The 16,857-nt window shown below is 43.6% G+C and overlaps 1 protein-coding gene across 1 annotated transcript in view; it reads right to left on the reverse strand.

Annotated features, from left to right (window-relative positions):
* Window positions 1–1,925: 1,925 nt before the first annotated feature.
* Window positions 1,926–16,857, reverse strand: part of ptprb (protein tyrosine phosphatase receptor type b) — a 41,465-nt gene continuing 26,533 nt past the window's right edge. Inside the window, exons 24-40 of the mRNA XM_072377027.1 lie at window positions 15,823–16,101; window positions 14,801–14,950; window positions 14,528–14,667; window positions 14,266–14,402; window positions 14,034–14,140; window positions 13,822–13,927; window positions 11,843–11,923; window positions 9,543–9,560; window positions 9,370–9,451; window positions 9,040–9,130; window positions 7,648–7,724; window positions 7,432–7,566; window positions 6,693–6,815; window positions 6,023–6,186; window positions 5,790–5,925; window positions 5,590–5,710; window positions 1,926–2,016 (exon numbers count right to left, since the gene is read on the reverse strand). Coding sequence (XP_072233128.1) covers window positions 1,994–2,016; window positions 5,590–5,710; window positions 5,790–5,925; window positions 6,023–6,186; window positions 6,693–6,815; window positions 7,432–7,566; window positions 7,648–7,724; window positions 9,040–9,130; window positions 9,370–9,451; window positions 9,543–9,560; window positions 11,843–11,923; window positions 13,822–13,927; window positions 14,034–14,140; window positions 14,266–14,402; window positions 14,528–14,667; window positions 14,801–14,950; window positions 15,823–16,101 — 1,970 coding nt within the window. The 3' untranslated portion in view covers window positions 1,926–1,993. The remainder of the gene's footprint in view (window positions 2,017–5,589; window positions 5,711–5,789; window positions 5,926–6,022; window positions 6,187–6,692; window positions 6,816–7,431; window positions 7,567–7,647; window positions 7,725–9,039; window positions 9,131–9,369; window positions 9,452–9,542; window positions 9,561–11,842; window positions 11,924–13,821; window positions 13,928–14,033; window positions 14,141–14,265; window positions 14,403–14,527; window positions 14,668–14,800; window positions 14,951–15,822; window positions 16,102–16,857) is intronic.

Below are 16,857 nucleotides of genomic sequence, written 5' to 3' on the forward strand. Positions count from 1 at the left end.
AGGGATGTCTGGTGTTTGGTCTGGAGGGATTCGGGCTCTCCTGTGAGCAGCTGCTGTAACTGGGGCACCCAGTTCTGCCCCGGCCTCAGCGCCCCAGATCAATGTGGAGATCAGAGGTTTGAGAGTCAGCTCCACGGATGCTTGGTTTCCTTTTCTCTTTGTGCATCTGACTGTTGTGGCGCTTTGCTTCTGCAGAAACGCAGAGATCCACCTAAACACCAGCAGTGTGTGCAGTTTAATCATTTCAACAGGTGACAGCATTTATTGGTCTGTGCTTTTTCTCCCACACAAAGAAAGACTGAAGCAGAAGCGGTGGGGCAGCTACTTTTAATTAGTTCTTTATGGTTCAGTTTACAGGCAGATTTCTACTTTCTCTCAGGCCTGGATGACAAGCCTGAAAGAAACATCACAAGTTCTCAAATTAGACAAAAAACTTTCAAAATACAAAAATGACAGGCAGTCAGAACTCTCATTGTCCTGATTTATTTATGCATTGGAACCAATTCAGATGACTTGTAGCCCAGTTTTATGTCTTTCAATCAATAAAACTCTTCACGTGGGATCAGAAATCATTTAAAATGACATTTAAAACGACTAAAAACCTAACCAGCAGTCACGTTTAACAAAAGATGGTTGACAAAGCATCGAATTCAGTCTGAAACCAGGAGAAATGTAGCATTTCAATTCAAAAAGACTCATAAAATGAGATTATTTGCTTTATTTTCTAATTTCATCTGAGAAGTGGGAGGAAAACAAAAGCCTCCAGTTTCCATTCAGACTTAATTTATTTAGCTACAACAGTTATTTATTCTTCACAGTTTATTAACGATGCAATGAAAGACTCACTGTAGCCGTTCCAAGCTTTTTATTCCTATAAAAACTATCAGAAAGCAGTAAATTGAAGTCTGAACGCAGGATGTTTGATTTGCTTTCAGCGAATTGACAAAAAATAATAAAAAATGGAAGTATCTAAATAATCCACAGCATGAACATACCTGACAGACATATAAATTCATTAGAATGTAAAAAAAAAAGGAGTATTACATCAATATTTACATACAGCAATACGTGTAACTTTTTAAATAAACAGCTTATATGGAGCAGTGAGAACATACAGAGTTATAGAGGGTATAAAAATAGATGGCTTTGCTTCCCTGTGTGCTGTCGCTCCTAACAAACACCAGATGTCTTTAAGAATCACCCGGATCATTTGCAGTTATTGTTCTTTGGGATTTCTGGGTTCAAAAAGTAACCGATTGACTGATTATAGTAAATGTTGGCTGGTTATTATCTGGAAACTATGAGGATTTCATTGTTATAACTGATGTGGGAAGACAGGAAAGTTTAGGTAAAACAATGAAAGAAGAAGCCATTAAACGGCACCAAGGAGTGCATTCAGCTCTGAATCTGATTGGTTTCTTATCTAATTTACGTTTTCACGGCTCAGCTTTGATTGGAGGCATTTAAAGGGTCTAATTTTTGTTCTGAATCAACTCTACGTTCTGGTTAAATTTAATGATCATCATGCCGTCAGAACAGCTGATGTTTATTCAGCATTAATGGGCTTTCAGTTTGGTTTCTGTCTGACATCAGGAGTCAGAGACACCTTTTATATTAGATTAGAAACTCTGATCAAAAGTTTCCCCGGAGCAGGTTAAAAGATGGTTTAGCAGGTCTTTTTCAGCCTGATGTTGCTTCATTGTTCCTCATCTTTAGGTCAGATCAGCTTTGGTAAAAGAAACAAAAAAGTCCTGACAACCTGGTAACTTTGAGAAGTGCTTTTAGTTAATTATTGATTATTAAAAAGGCTTCAGTCAGGAGGTCACCTCTGTGGAGCCAGCAAACACACAACTTCCAGCTTCTGTTGGTGTAAAATGAATCAAATGAAAAGCTGAGAGGTTTTATCTCCAGTTTTGTTTTGTTTGTTGAAACTTTGCTGGCAGGTGGAAGAAAGTGTCCTCCCTCCTGATTGGATGAATGCGATCGTCTCTCTCTAGCGTCCGGTGTAGATGAAATCTGAGGCGACAGAAGTAAGAAACAGATGAGTTCCCCAAAGCTAAAAAGCACCACTGGACATCAAACTTTATGCTTTATATTCTAAAATAATCAATCAAAATGCCATAGTTTAATTAAACAGCCCCACTTCAGTAATATCCTGACATAACGTGAGTAAAGTCAGCTTATATCAGCTAATATCAGCTTATATCAGCTTATATCAGCTAATATCAGCTAATATCAGCTAATATCAGCTTATATCAGCTAATATCAGCTAATATCAGCTAATATCAGCTAATATCAGCTAATATCAGCTTATATCAGCTAATATCAGCTAATATCAGCTAATATCCGCTAATATCCGCTAATATCCGCTAATATCCGCTTATATCAGCTTATATCAGCTAATATCAGCTAATATCATCTTATATCAGCTAATATCAGCTAATATCAGCTTATATCAGCTAATATCATCTTATATCATCTTATATCAGCTAATATCAGCTTATATCAGCTAATATCAGCAGCTAAATAAAGCTGTGATGGAAGCTATGTTCAACTTTGTGTCCAACACTTGGATTTTATTCATATTTATAGGGCACTGCAGTTGAAGCATTAGTATTAAGGTTAATACTAATAAGGCTGGAAACCTCCACCAACCTGGCAACACTGAAGCAGATTTGCTTTTGTTGACGTGCTCAGACAAAAGTCCAAATGTAAATGATATAAAAACGCCTGCTTTTGATTAAATAAGTTGTGGAAGACTGAGTAAGCAGGGATGCTTCATAGTTGTGGTAAAAGTGCCTCTGATGTAAAGCAGAGCGAGGATCACTGGTCAACATGGCAGAGTCACATGTTTCGCACTTCTTTTACTGTCTGTTTCCATGGCAACGACACAGTGCTGCCCACAGATGCGCCCGTGGGCTAGTGGCCACGTTTGTGTGTGCCGAATATACTTCTTCTAAGAGCTGCTCCTGCAGTGTCAAAATGACAAATGCAGCGATGGTATCAGCTGCTGAACCGGACCGCACTGCGACATGTAAACAGGAATATGAACGTCGTCTTATTTAGACCGAGGTCCACAGCTTCGTTTCCATTTTTTGGTCCAAAACAGATTCGGTTTACAGTAAATCCTGACATCTGACGAGCTTATTTACCAAAATGAGTGAAAGGTTGAACTAAACCCCAGTGGAAATGCATCTCATCAGTGAATGATGGAGAAAACACAGTTTGGCTGTAGTGATATTTGTTCTTTTAACAGATTAATCTGCAACGATTCATCTGTCAAAAATCGATAATAGAAATAGGGCGGCACAATTAATCCTATTTTGATCGTGATCATGATTTTGGTGGCCACACTTAAATGAACCTGATCGTTTTTTATTTACATTCAAAATGCTCTGCTGCCTGCATCTGACCAGATGTTGTCAACCAGTAGTCCACCAACCACCAGGGGGCGCCAGCACGGTTAAGGCTTCATTAAGCTGCCTGAATAACAAGCGCGCAGTTAGACAGCCTGCAGGCAGCTGGTTATAAACCGTCTATGAGTTAGACTGATGAGAAGAAGTCATGTTGAAAGCTGAGAAGAATCCAGAAGCATCTGGAGACGGCGAGGAGCTTGAGCCTCGAAACGGGGCGACATCCATTGTCTGGATTCAGGTCAAGTGACGTTAAACAAGAGCAAGTTATCTGCAAAGAGTGCAACAAAGTAGTGTCTGCCCCAGAGTAACACCACTAATTTATTAAATCACCTGAAAAAACATCACAAACCTAAATGTGAGGAATGAAAGAAGGCCAAAGCTAATGTTAATTCATAAAATCCGTGTCCAGCACCGACCCAGACAACCATTACAGCAGAACCCGATCCATCCACCTCCCAAAGACACGCAGAAATAACAGCCATAATATCTTTTTATCTGACCAAAGACGTGTCCGATCAATACAGTAAGTACTTTAAAATGTTAAATTATTGGGATTTTGTTTTTATTTTACATTATTTATCATTTATTCTAATTTAAAGTTGAATTTTTCACTAAAAATGGTTGCTACAGTGTTTGTTTATAAATGGTGCAACAAAAATACATGTTTTAATGGTGATTACAATATAATCGTGATTATGATTTTGGTCATAATCGTGCAGCCCTATTGCCACCAGACGTGTTTTTCCAACAGAGTGAGGCATCTGCCGAGAGTCGCACGTGCACAACAGCAAAGTGCACAGAAATGGCAGCGTCCAACACATTAGCTACGGTACCAAAACTTCTAAAATTCAGGAGCATTTTAGCCTGAATACGGCGAATAAAAATATTACTGGCAAGGTTTGTAAAGCAGACCTTTAGAGTACATTTTATAAGCGTTTTTCCGCTTTAACGTTACGCCTGACAAATATTTTTTAATTAAATGCATGCAGTCCGAAGAAGGGAGACACCATGGAGCCCTTTCTGCAAAAGAACTGGTTTTAGATCGGACATTTTTACTTACTTTTTGTATGAATCAGCAGCAAAGTTGAATAAAAGATGCATTTTTCACTCATCTGTCTTGTGTTTCTTATCATTTGCCACATAATTAAAGCAACTTCATGCTATTAGTCGACTAATCGTTTAAATAGTCGTGACGAATCGTCTGTTAAAATAGCCGTTAGTTGCAGCCCTAATCTGCAGATTTTTCCTCTCGTCTCAAGATGTTTTCGCAGAATTCTTTTCTTTAATTCACTCTTTCCAATCTGAAAGGACGAAGCCTTAAATCATGACCATGGGGAGGTTTCCCGCCTGCTGCACGGTTCACAGAAAGCCCAGTGACATTTAAATCCTGATCGGTTACGTTGGCGACGTCCATCAGATTGAGGCATCGCATTTAATTACAATCCCTGCCGAGAGTCTCAGATGCACAACAGCGTCTCGCGGTAATTTACACAGAAATAGCAGCGTCCAACACATTAGCTACGGTACCAAAACTTCTAAAATTCAGGAGCATTTTAGCCTGAATACGGCGAATAAAAATATTACTTGCAAGGTTTGTAAAGCAGACCTTTACAGTACATTTTATAAGCGTTTTTCCGCTTTAACGTTACGCCTGACAAATATTTTTTGATTAAATGCATGCAGTCCGAAGAAGAGAGACACCATGGAGCCCTTTCTGCAAAAGAACTGGTTTTAGATGGGACATTTTTACTTACTTTTTGTATGAATCAGCAGCAAAGTTGAATAAAAGACGCATTTTTCACTCATCTGTCTTGTGTTTCTTATCATTTGCCACATAATTAAAGCAACTTCATGCTAAATTTAAGAAAAAATGAATAATTATCCGATTAGTCGACGAATCTTTTCAATAGTCTACGACTAGTCGACTGTTAGTTGCAGCCCTAATCTGCAGATTTTTCCCTTTTCTCAAGATGTTTTCGCAGAATTCTTTTCTTTAATTCACTCCTTCCAATCTGAAAGGACGAAGCCTTAAATCATGACCATGGGGAGGTTTCCCGCCTGCTGCACGGTTCACAGAAAGCCCAGTGACATTTAAATCCTGATCGGTTATTGCAAACGCTGGGGAAAGTTCCCAGCTCTGCGGGGGGTTGGGTGCCGGGGAGGATGGACCCACCGTGGCAGTACTCGGGGTTGAAGTTCTCGTAGATGGGGTACAGCGGGTTCTCCTGCTCGCTGCGGTGCTTCCTGGCTCTCAGGACGTCGCGCACGCACTGATGCAGGAAGGAATACTGACACTGAAACACACACACACACACGGTGAGGTCACCGCCGTCGCCATCGGGCCACCGGCATGTTCTGCGGCGTGCGCTGTACCTCGGTCTGGACCATGTGCTGGCGGTGCAGGCGGAGGTCGAACACGCAGCCGTACAGGTCGATGGTTCCTTTGGAGTCCAGCTGCTGGAGAACCCGGTCCAACGCCATGAACGTGCCGGTGCGCCCAACCCCGGCACTGCCACACAAACAGCCCATTAGGCCCAAAACCCAGTCCGGTAGAGGTGGAAAACAGAGGAATCCAGAATGAATCAGGAAGGTGAGCCGTGTCTCACCTGCAGTGCACGACGGTGGCTCCGGTACTTGGAGACCGGTCCACGTAGTCCCGGACCGTCCTGACAAACTGGATCAGGGACTGGGTGCTCTCAGGGACCCCGTGATCGGGCCACACCGTGTAGTGGAAGTGCCGCAGCATCCGAGGGTAACTGCAGCTGCTCTCCTGCCACGATTCATCAGGGAAGAATTCATTATCAGCTGCCGATGAGTGAGGAAATAAATCAAATGTGCTGCTGCAGCAGATTGCATTTAACGCCTTTTCATCACCACATAAAATGCTCTTCAGTGCCTCTTTCACACCCGGACAGCACTGTTTTTCTGATGTTCTGCTCTGAATTTAAAGGAGCAGTAAGTGGGAATATTTGCTGTCTGTCAGGGTCTAATTCCTGGAAACCTGCAGTAGTTCCATCTGATTGGGGGAAGCCTGGCAGCTGAATGTGGAGCCACAGCGACTGTGGTAACATCAGCTGTCAGCTCAGTTTCTCATATACTCCTCAACTATTTCAAACAGTTCAATCTTAGGGCTTTAACTACAACTTCCTGTGTAAGTTCTTGTGAACTTTATCTATATATAGTCAGTCTAAACTTTCAAGAACACGTATATAATCTTTTAAAGTTTGCTTTGGTGCAGCAAAAGCAACTTTCTATACGAAGTCAAAGAGCAGGTACCGAGGTGATCTTGAACTCTCGGATGGTCCACTCGGGCAGGACGGACTCTGACATCATCTGGATGACCAGGTCACCGTAGTACAGCGGCTCTCTGTCTGCAGGCCAGTACTGATCACACTTCACCTGGAAACAGAACATCTGAAGACTTCAGAACATTTCGGGAGTCCAACCTGGTCGAATCTAAACCAATCAAACGAATTTAAGATCAATCTGCATCGAAACACAAACACCTTTGTTCTTCAGTGTGTAAGTTAAAGGGATTTTTAGTTTTTAAATGGGGTTGGAGTGCTTATCAGTAGCTTAATAACAGATGTATTAACTTAGATCAGGGTGCATGTAAGTCAGGATTTTATTAGAGCAGAGCGACAGTCTGGAGATGCTTTAAGTGAGTCTTAATGGGCTGATTTTCAGTCCCAGTTCCTGACAAAAGAAACAGAAAATATGTGCATGAGAGCAGCTTCCTTGATATAAATGGTTAAATATCTGTGGACAGATAGGTTGAACATCTGGTGATTGTGAAGGGGGCTGATTTGATTGGAGAGGCCGACCCTACAGTTAGTCAGAAATCAGGGTCTGCACATATGAAAGAGAACCTGAGATCAAGCAAGAACACAAAATGGCGTCCAAACAACGTCACCTCTGCATTCTCCACTGAGTTTGTCCTTTAAATTCAACCCTTTTCGCACCATCTCTGCGTTTGAATGGATATCTGCTGGTCGGGTGAAACCAAACGACTCACCCGTCCTTTCTCCACGCACTGCGTCACCATGACGATGTTGTAGACGCCGTGCTCCCACACCATCCGCCAGAAATCGTCTTTGGTGCCTGGCAGCGGCCCCTGAGTGGCGATGTACTCCCTGCGGTAGTTATTACCCTGCGAACACACAGCAGGGATCAGCGCGTCCGTGTCAGAGTGTGCGTGTGCGTGTGCATGTGAGCACGTGCGCGTTCCTACAGGTATGTAGCTGGCGTTGATGTAGTCGGAGCAGGGGTCGTCCTCCAGGTACGACAGCTTGACTCTGGTGGAATCATCTGGACACAGAAACATGAACCGTTCAGATGGAAGGATTTTGTGAAAGTAAAAGTACTTGATTATTGTGGGAATATTCATTCAAATGTGTTCCACTGTGGGCGTTGATTCCTCTGACAGTTCATCTTCCTGCTGCCGGTGTTTTAAACGTATGACCTTAGATTTTACTGCAGTTACACACTGACACTTAATGACCTCGTTTAACCAAAAACGGCACAACAAATCAACTGCAAACTGCTTCATTTGACTTTAAAACACCCCATTAGTTTCTATAAATAACATTTTCTGTTGGTGATTAATGAAGACGACAAAGTTAGAAGTTTGTAGATGCACACGTAGAGGAAATAGGTGGATATGTTTCCTGTAAATGCACATATTTAAGGATTTATAATCAACATGTTTCTTCCAATAACCCGAGGTAGTTTGACTTTAGTATGAAATGTTTCAGATGATTAATCTTCAGCACAAACGGCTTCAGTTACATGATGAACATGGAGGACAGAAACAAGAAAAAATATCTAGATAACTTTACGCTGGCTCACTTTAAAGGGGAACTCTGGTATTTTTAAACCTTATTTCTGGCATTAAATACGTTCATCTACTCACAGTTTGGTGAAAGTCGGCGTCCTTCGGAAGATATTTAGATAACTGGAGATCCATATAACGGAGTGAACGGGGCTTAGAGGATGCAGCCTCTAAATAAGGCATTATCTGTCTTTATTTCACCAATACTTTAAGAAGAATGAATGAATGAACGTGTGCTATAGCTCTGTTAGCTCATAGCTCTGTTAGCTCATAGCTCTGTTAGCTCATAGCTCTGTTAGCTCATAGCTCTGTTAGCTCATAGCTGCTGTGTTGTTGTTATTGGAGGCTATCGGGGGGCTTATAGAGGGCTTTCTACACACTCGTCTACTGGGATGATGTCATCGACGCCCACTGCTGCAGCACAGCTCATTCAAAAGTATTAGTTGATTATTATTATTGGTTATTAGTTTATTAACTGTGCTGTTTGTCTCTGTTCTGTGATATCAAACCTAATCTGGGGATTTGTCACCATTTGGTAAAACGTTGGTAAAAAGACGGGCTCTGAACAGACTCTGTGTGCTCAGGATTATTTTTGTTTCCATCGCTTCAACCCTCCGTGTTGCCATGGGAACAGGTACTGTCCTGTTAAACATCCCGACGATGTCACGGTTTTATTGATTTTCTTACTGATTGCTTTATTTTGCTCTCAGGGGCTCAGACTAATTACTGACGGCTTCCCTGTGTTTGACTTGCTGCGGCAGCAGAGTTGAAGCCGCACCGGCTCATACTAACATGGCAGGATGTTGTTGTAGCGGTTCTTTCCTCTGTTTTCCGGCAGTCTGGCGACGTCCATCATCTGGTTGCGGCCCACGTCCTTCAGGTCCTGCACAAACACAACATTTAGGGGAAACTTTAGGGGAACATTTAACAGAAACAGGGGCTTTTATTTAGTTGCTGGTGCGTCGCCAGCACATATTGTACATAAAGAATGATGATGCATCTCCTTTGGGAAGTGAAGGTTTGCTCAGCTAACATGACTTTCCTCACTTCCCTACCCCAGAAGCACAGTGATTTATTTCTTTAAACGCACAACTCTGCAATCAAAAAAAGGTGTAAAATGACCTCAAACTCCTCAGACAGCAGGTAGTTGGAGTCGGCCTGCAGTTTGGTCAGATGGGACTCGAAGTGGCAGGCTTTGATCGGACTGAACAGAAAAACGAGCAAACATGTTAAAGTTGTTCATCATCAGCTGTTTTAACTGACGTTTTGAATAGTTTCAGAGGACTAAAACTCACCTGGTGACACGGCGGTTACTGCAGGAGGAGAAAAACACACAGTTGAGTTATTATTGACGTTCTGAGGGTGAAACAGTCTGCTTTGAGGCAGGGAAACAACTGTTTTAACGTCATACTGCACGTGTTCCCTGGAGATTCCACCAGGGGGCGCACTAGAGAACTCAGACTGCAGGTTTCTGGGCTGATTTTCTTTCAAAGAACTCGGTCAGAACTGAATAAAAGTGCTGAATTTGTACTTTTGACTGTGAAAATCGACGGACCAGATAACAAAAACAGAGATTGTGTGAATGGAGCGTTTCTGACAAGAGTCAGTTTGTGTTGACGAGTTGAATAGCGACAGCTGCGGCTGTAAATGGTGTTTAATATTCCAAGTTACATCATGCATTTCTGAGTTTGAGCACAACCAGCATGCCAAACAAGTGCAGGACATGTGAAGCCACCATTAAAAGCCAGTATTTCCTCAGCCTGACTGCAGCAGCGAGCTCTAAATATCCAATAAAAGCTGTTCATAGCGGGTCAAATGATTTGATTTCATCTTAATTCACTGTTAAATACCTTTTCTGCACGTCGGCTGTGCTCTTTGAATGATGTCATCATTGTTTTATTGTTAGTTTTCTGTGCTTCTTTCACAATCTTCTCTTCAAAAGCCAAATCAGCAACAGAGGCTGCAAACTATCTATGGCCAGAAGTCATATGTACATTGTTTTAATGTATTGTCCCTGTCAAATAAACCCTGAATGAATAGATATAACTGCCCGTTATCAAGTTATATTTAGAGTTTATTTGAAAGGGACAGTGTTAATAAATGCTGCATTATGACACGGAACCTCTCAGGTTAAGCTTTTAAGTTTTATTGCCAAAAAAAGGATCTACATAACATAGAAAAGCAGCATAAAATAGGCTCAAATTAGAAGAAAACACAGAGACATGCAAGGGAAGAAGAAGGTCCAACTAGCATGACTATTAGCTGCTGTGTGTTTCAGTGTTAACCTTCTGTGGTTAGTGTTCAACTTTGCTTAATCCTGCATCTGCTCATTTACATATTTTAAAATCCTTTCTTCTGATTGGCTAACTGATAGACAATCATAAAAATCCTGTTCTGAGCTCTGAGTGCAGGAACAAACATGAGCAGTTCTTGAGTGTTTAACAGAGGAATGAGGAAGATATAACATCTGGTTTTAAAGGGGAACTCCGGTATTTTTAAACCTTATTCTTATCTGCTCACTGAGAACAGTTTGGTGAAAGTCGGCGTCCTTCAGAAGATATTTAGATAACTGGAGATCCATATAACGGAGTGAACGGGGCTTAGAGGATGCAGCCTCTAAATAAGGCATTATCTGTCTTTATTTCACCAATACTTTAAGAAGAATGAATGAATGAACGTGTGCTATAGCTCTGTTAGCTCATAGCTGCTGTTATGTGGCTACTTGCAGCTATAGGAGAGCTAACGGAGGGATTTCTACACAGGCACTCTACTGGGACCACTTCATCCACACGCCCCCCTGCAGCACAGTTTATTCACTCCGTGCTCTGTGACAGTCGGCTAACTTCACACAGAGTTTGCTGCTGATAGTTTTGTGCAACATGGCAGGATATTTATCAGATTTTGACAACGTGAACGACGACTTTGAGTAAGATGGACGTTCTTAACGGAGTGAATAAACTGTGCTGCAGCGGCGCATGTTGATGACATCATCCCAGTAGATGAGTGTGCAGAAAGCCCTCTATAAGCCCCCCGATAGCCGCCAATAACAACAACACAGCAGCTATGAGCTAACAGAGCTATAGCACACGTTCATTCATTCATTCTTCTTAAAGTATTGGTGAAATAAAGACAGATAATGCCTTATTTAGAGGCTGCATCCTCTAAGCCCCGTTCACTCCGTTATATGGATCTCCAGTTATCTAAATATCTTCCGAAGGATGCCGACTTTCATCAAACTGTTCTCGGTGAGCAGATGAACGTATTTCATGCCAGAAATAAGGTTTAAAAACACCGCAGTTCCCCTTTAAATTGTGATGAATTGTTCTCTCTGGACAAACTTATTATCTTTCCTTCGCTAATATTTTTAAATAATAAAAAGGCTGCTGCTGTTTTTAGTGTTTTATCAGTAACAAACACACAGAAATTAACAGATGCTGTGGACTGACCGATGATGTCATCTGGCAGAGCGAAGCGGCACTTTATTGGAAACTAATACTTCACACGCTCACATATTGGACGTGGGAGATACTGGAAACTAATAACTGCTTCTCTCGTGTCCTCAAGTAGAATAATTATAGATCTCTCACACACTTACCTCCTCACACCCATATACATCCCTGAGGCTGGAACTTCTTTCCACATACTCATCCTCGCCACCGGGTTCTCCTGCACGGCCCTGCACACAGTTTAACAGCTCTGCTAATCCAAATGTTGTCCAAATTAAAACGTTTGGAGCCAATTAACTTTGTTACAAACGACAGAGAACGCTGATGGGACATTTTCTGGAGCATGTAGGCTGTTTCTGGGGGATTAAACTGATTTATAAGAAGGGTTACCAGAGGTCAGCCACAGACACGACTCACTTTTAATGTTCAATTCAATTTAATTCAATTTATTTATATAGCGCCAGATTACAACAATTGTCATCTCAAGGCACTTAAGTAATAAAGTCCAATTCAAGCCAATTGGAATTCAATTCATTGTAATTATAATCCAATTAATTCATATGGAGCCAATTCAAAAAATAATATCCTTGCTAAGGAAACCAACAGATTGCATGTTGATCTAAATCCTACTTTTATGTTTTATTGCACGCTGTGAAACATCAGAAAGAGGGTCAAACATACCGAGGATGTGTTTAAAGTTGGTTTAACTTAAACTGACTAAAGCCAGAGCTGATAAATGAATTAATTTAAGATTCTTCTCCTCCCATATAAAGCTCTTAATGACCGAGCTCCATCACATCTTAAAGAGCTCACAGTTGGATATTTCCCCAACAGAGCACTTTGCTCTCAGGCTGCAGGTTTCCTTGTGGTTCCCAGAGTTTCTAAAAGCAGAATGGGAGGCAGAGCCTTCAGTTATCAGGCCCCTAAAAGCAGAATGGGAGGCAGAGCCTTCAGTTATCAGGCCCCTAAAAGCAGAATGGGAGGCAGAGCCTTCAGTTATCAGGCCCCTAAAAGCAGAATGGGAGGCAGAGCCTTCAGTTATCAGGCCCCTAAAAGCAGAATGGGAGGCAGAGCCTTCAGTTATCAGGCCCCTAAAAGCAGAATGGGAGGCAGAGCCTTCAGTTATCAGGCCCCTAAAAGCAGAATGGGAGGCAGAGCCTTCAGTTATCAGGCCCCTAAAAGCAGAATGGGAGGCAGAGCCTTCAGTTATCAGGCCCCTAAAAGCAGAATGGGAGGCAGAGCCTTCAGTTATCAGGCCCCTAAAAGCAGAATGGGAGGCAGAGCCTTCAGTTATCAGGCCCCTAAAAGCAGAATGGGAGGCAGAGCCTTCAGTTATCAGGCCCCTAAAAGCAGAATGGGAGGCAGAGCCTTCAGTTATCAGGCCCCTAAAAGCAGAATGGGAGGCAGAGCCTTCAGTTATCAGGCCCCTCTCTGTGGAACCAGCTGCCAGTTTGGCTTCAGGAAGCAGACACCCTCTCTACCTTTAAGATCAGGCTGAAACTTTCCTTTCTGATAAAGCTTATAGTTAGGGATGGCTCAGGTGAGCCTGAAACATCCCATAGTTCTGCTGCTATAGGCCCAGCCTGCTGGGGGAGCTCCCATGATGCACCTCTCCTCCCTCTGACATCATTGCTGTCATTAACTTGTGTTTCTCTCTCTCAGCAGGTGTCTCTGGCCTGGTGTTACGCTGCTTGTTGTCCCCTCTTTCCTGTCCTCTCAGCCCCAGCTGGTCCAGGCAGATGGACCCTTCCTGGTTCTGGTTCTGATGGAGGTTTCTTCCTGTTAAAAGGGAGTTTTTTCTCTCCACAGTCGCCTCGTGCAGCTCAGGACGGGGATTGGATCAGAGAGAAGTTTCAGTGCAACCTGTTGGTTTCCTTAGCTGGGAAGTTGTTTTTGAATTGGCTCTATATGAATCAATTGGATTAATTCTTAATCTAATTAATTGGATTTGATTACAATGAATTGAACTCTTATTGGCTTGAATTGGACTGGATTATTGAAGTGCCTTGAGATGACATTTGTTGTAATTTGGCACTTTTATATAAAACTGAACTGAATTCAAAGGCAAAGTAAATCTGACCCATGAGAACGGTGGTAAAGAGGGTCCTTTGGGCTCTGTTGTACTCACACTTTGCGCAGCCTCTGCCTGTAAACCAGCAGAGACACAACTGCCACCATCATCCCGATGAGGAACATCCCAGCACTCAGGCCCTCCACCACGCCACCTAGAGGCTCTGATGCAGAACAACAACACCACAGCTCAGCTCGCTTTGTGTTTCTCTGAATAAAGCTTCCAGGTGTCAGCTGATGAATCGGTTCAGGCAGTTTGTGGTCCCTCACCTGCGTGAGTCCTGAGCGGCGAGGACAGGTACGTGTCACTGAAGAGCGGCTGAGCGAACTCTCTGTGGTGTTCATCTAACAGTTTGGTGAAGGCTCGCACACTCAGCCTGCGCACACACACACACACACACACACACACACACACACACACACACACACACACACACACCCGTTAGACTCCTGCAGCGATCAATAAGCTGCTCGGGACCATGCTGCAGGGCTTTTCCTGTACCTGTAGGAGGTTTTGGCTTTCAGCGGCCCGTCACAGAAGCTGCCGTAGCTGTCTCTCAGGTAGAGGTCGTCGTCATGGTAATGATCGCAGGCCCCGCCCAGCCGGTCGCCTCCAGCACCCAGATTCACCTCCACCACCTGATCAGTGTTTCGTTCATTAATCAATAGAAACGCTCTGAGAAAAGGTGATTCTTCTGATCATTTTAATCAGAATAATCATTGGCTCTTACTCGTTGACCGCCACACGTTAAGGATGCTGTTACCTGTCCAGCGGAGGGCTCCGCGTCCTGAGGACAGCGGTTTTGGAAGTAAGCGGTCTGATAGGCCCTGATGGAGGAGTTGCTGATGTAGTCGCGGTAGGAGGGCAGAGGGTGGCGCTGCTCCGGCTGCTGCATCTCATTGGCTGTTCCAGAGGATAGACAAATATCCAGCAAACAAATGATTAAGGTCATGTTTAAAACTGCTGATTTATTCACCAATGATAACAGTATTTGTGTTGTATTCAGGGTTTGTGTTAAGGTCAAAGGTGTTCCCACCATCAGACTCGCTCACGATCATGGCGAAGTATCGGATGGCCCCGTTGGCGTCGCTGAACCAGGAGCAGTTGAAGCGGAACAAGATGGAGGACGACGTCACTTTGGACGACTTCTCGCTGATACGCATGCTGGGATGCGGGACCGGAGGACCTGAGAGCAAAGCCACTGGTTTAAGAGACTCTCAGTGGCACAATCTGCCTGGATTTGCATTTAAAAGGTAGGTTTCTAACTGCAGCAAGCTATGAATAACGGCTGCCGGACACGAGGCCCCTGATGTGGTACAATCTGGATCCACCACTGCCCCATAGAGACACTTGCAGACTCATCTCTTCTTCCTTTTTTAAGTGTTTTTCATTTTCCAGTCTGGTTGTGTCAGGATGATTTATGATTTAAGTCCCGCAGAGGGCGGCTGGAAGAGACACGTGTGAACCGAGTGGAAGAAAGAAAGAAAGAAAGACAAAGAGGGTGGGTTTTGGGTCACGGTGACTTTTTCCTGAAAGGGCAAGTAGAAGAAATAAAGTGACGCATCAAAGACCGAGTGTGTTATTTGCCACAATGACATTAAAGAAAGTTCCCTCCTTGTGTTTTCATTGCAGGAGTCCTGCAGCTGCTCTTCAAGCTCGGCCCAGTTAGAGAGTAAATCTCTGTGATTTTTCTGTCACTTGGGTCTGAACTGTGATTATTTCAGTCAAGGGAAAAAAGACGCAGCTGCTCGTTGTCAAAGGATTATTTAACACAGAGTTACTGCTCAGAAAGCTTTTAGCTGTGACATCACCGGTAGCTGCAGATCTGTGCTAACTTCTCTGCTACACAGTTTGTGACCTCGTTTTTATTCCTGAAGCATTTAAAGATCATTTCTTCTCCTTGTGCAGATGAATTTATGAGCTCTGCTGGTGTCTTTGTTTCCCAGGAGATCAGACCCATTTACACGCAGGTTTTATTCAAACAGCGGCCTTTCTGGGACACGTTCAGAAGGTTATTAACTGACAGCTTTATGTAAATACAGGTGTGTTGAAACTCACGGTCGATCATGGTGACGGTGGTTTGTGTCACCGGCGGACTCGTCTGTCCGGCCGACAACACCCTAACCGTCACCGAGTATTTCCTGAACGCGTCCAGGTGGTCCAGCGTTACCGCGGTGACGCCCCCCGCCAGCTTCAGTGCTGAGGTCAGCTCCTCGTTGTCGTGGTGGCGGCACTCGACCTCGTAGGAGTCGAAGTCGGCCGGCGGCGGCGACCAGGAGCAGGACAGGGAGGAGGATGAGACGGGGAAGCAGTGGATGGACTTTAGAGGAGATGGCCCTAAAGGAGAGAAGACTTTTACTTCCAGTTTGTGCTTTCTTTGACCTTGGTGGGAGAAATAAACTCCTCACACGTTGATTTATTCAGAGCTGTGAAAAGAGTCTGCTGCAGATAAACGTCTCCGTTTATTCGCCCTGATGAGACGATAAAAACGCCTCTTAGAGATGATAAATGAAGCAGCGTGAGGACAGAGAGACGAGGACACATTTGTCTTCTCGCGGCTCACAGCAGACTGAAAAAGAACCTGATTACAGGATAAATTTTCACTTCCAGAATCTGTGAAACCTTAAACTTTTCACTGCATCCTCTCAGCAGCTGGGAGCTGAGGCTCTGCTGCGACCTGGCAGCACAGCAGCAGTATCCATACGTGGAAAAGACTGCTTGGCTGGCCTCAGATGAAGAAACTGGGTCGTATTTATAAATGCTGTCCATGTGGCCTGGATTCACTTCATTCCTTGTGGCGATCAGCTCTGATCCCTGCAGCTAAAACCTCGCTGACAAACAAAATGTGATCAAAGATGGATTCAACCGCAGAGAAGCAGCCGAGCTGATGGTCTGCTGCCATCGAGTGGTCGACGTGATGGATACGCCTCACACTGCGAGCAGGCAGCACACTGCTGGCCTCTACGGACATCGGCTCATTAAAACCACACAAGTTTCACTTTTTTAACATTTTTATCTGACCTCTGAACGCTGCACAGCTTCTCATGTCAGAGTAGCTGCTCTGTGAACTAAATGTTTTGGAGGCTTTGGATG

Source organism: Leuresthes tenuis, unplaced genomic scaffold, assembly GCF_036924035.1.
Source record: "Leuresthes tenuis unplaced genomic scaffold, fLeuTen1.0.hap1 SCAF_23, whole genome shotgun sequence".
In the NCBI taxonomy this organism is placed as follows: domain Eukaryota; kingdom Metazoa; phylum Chordata; class Actinopteri; order Atheriniformes; family Atherinopsidae; genus Leuresthes; species Leuresthes tenuis.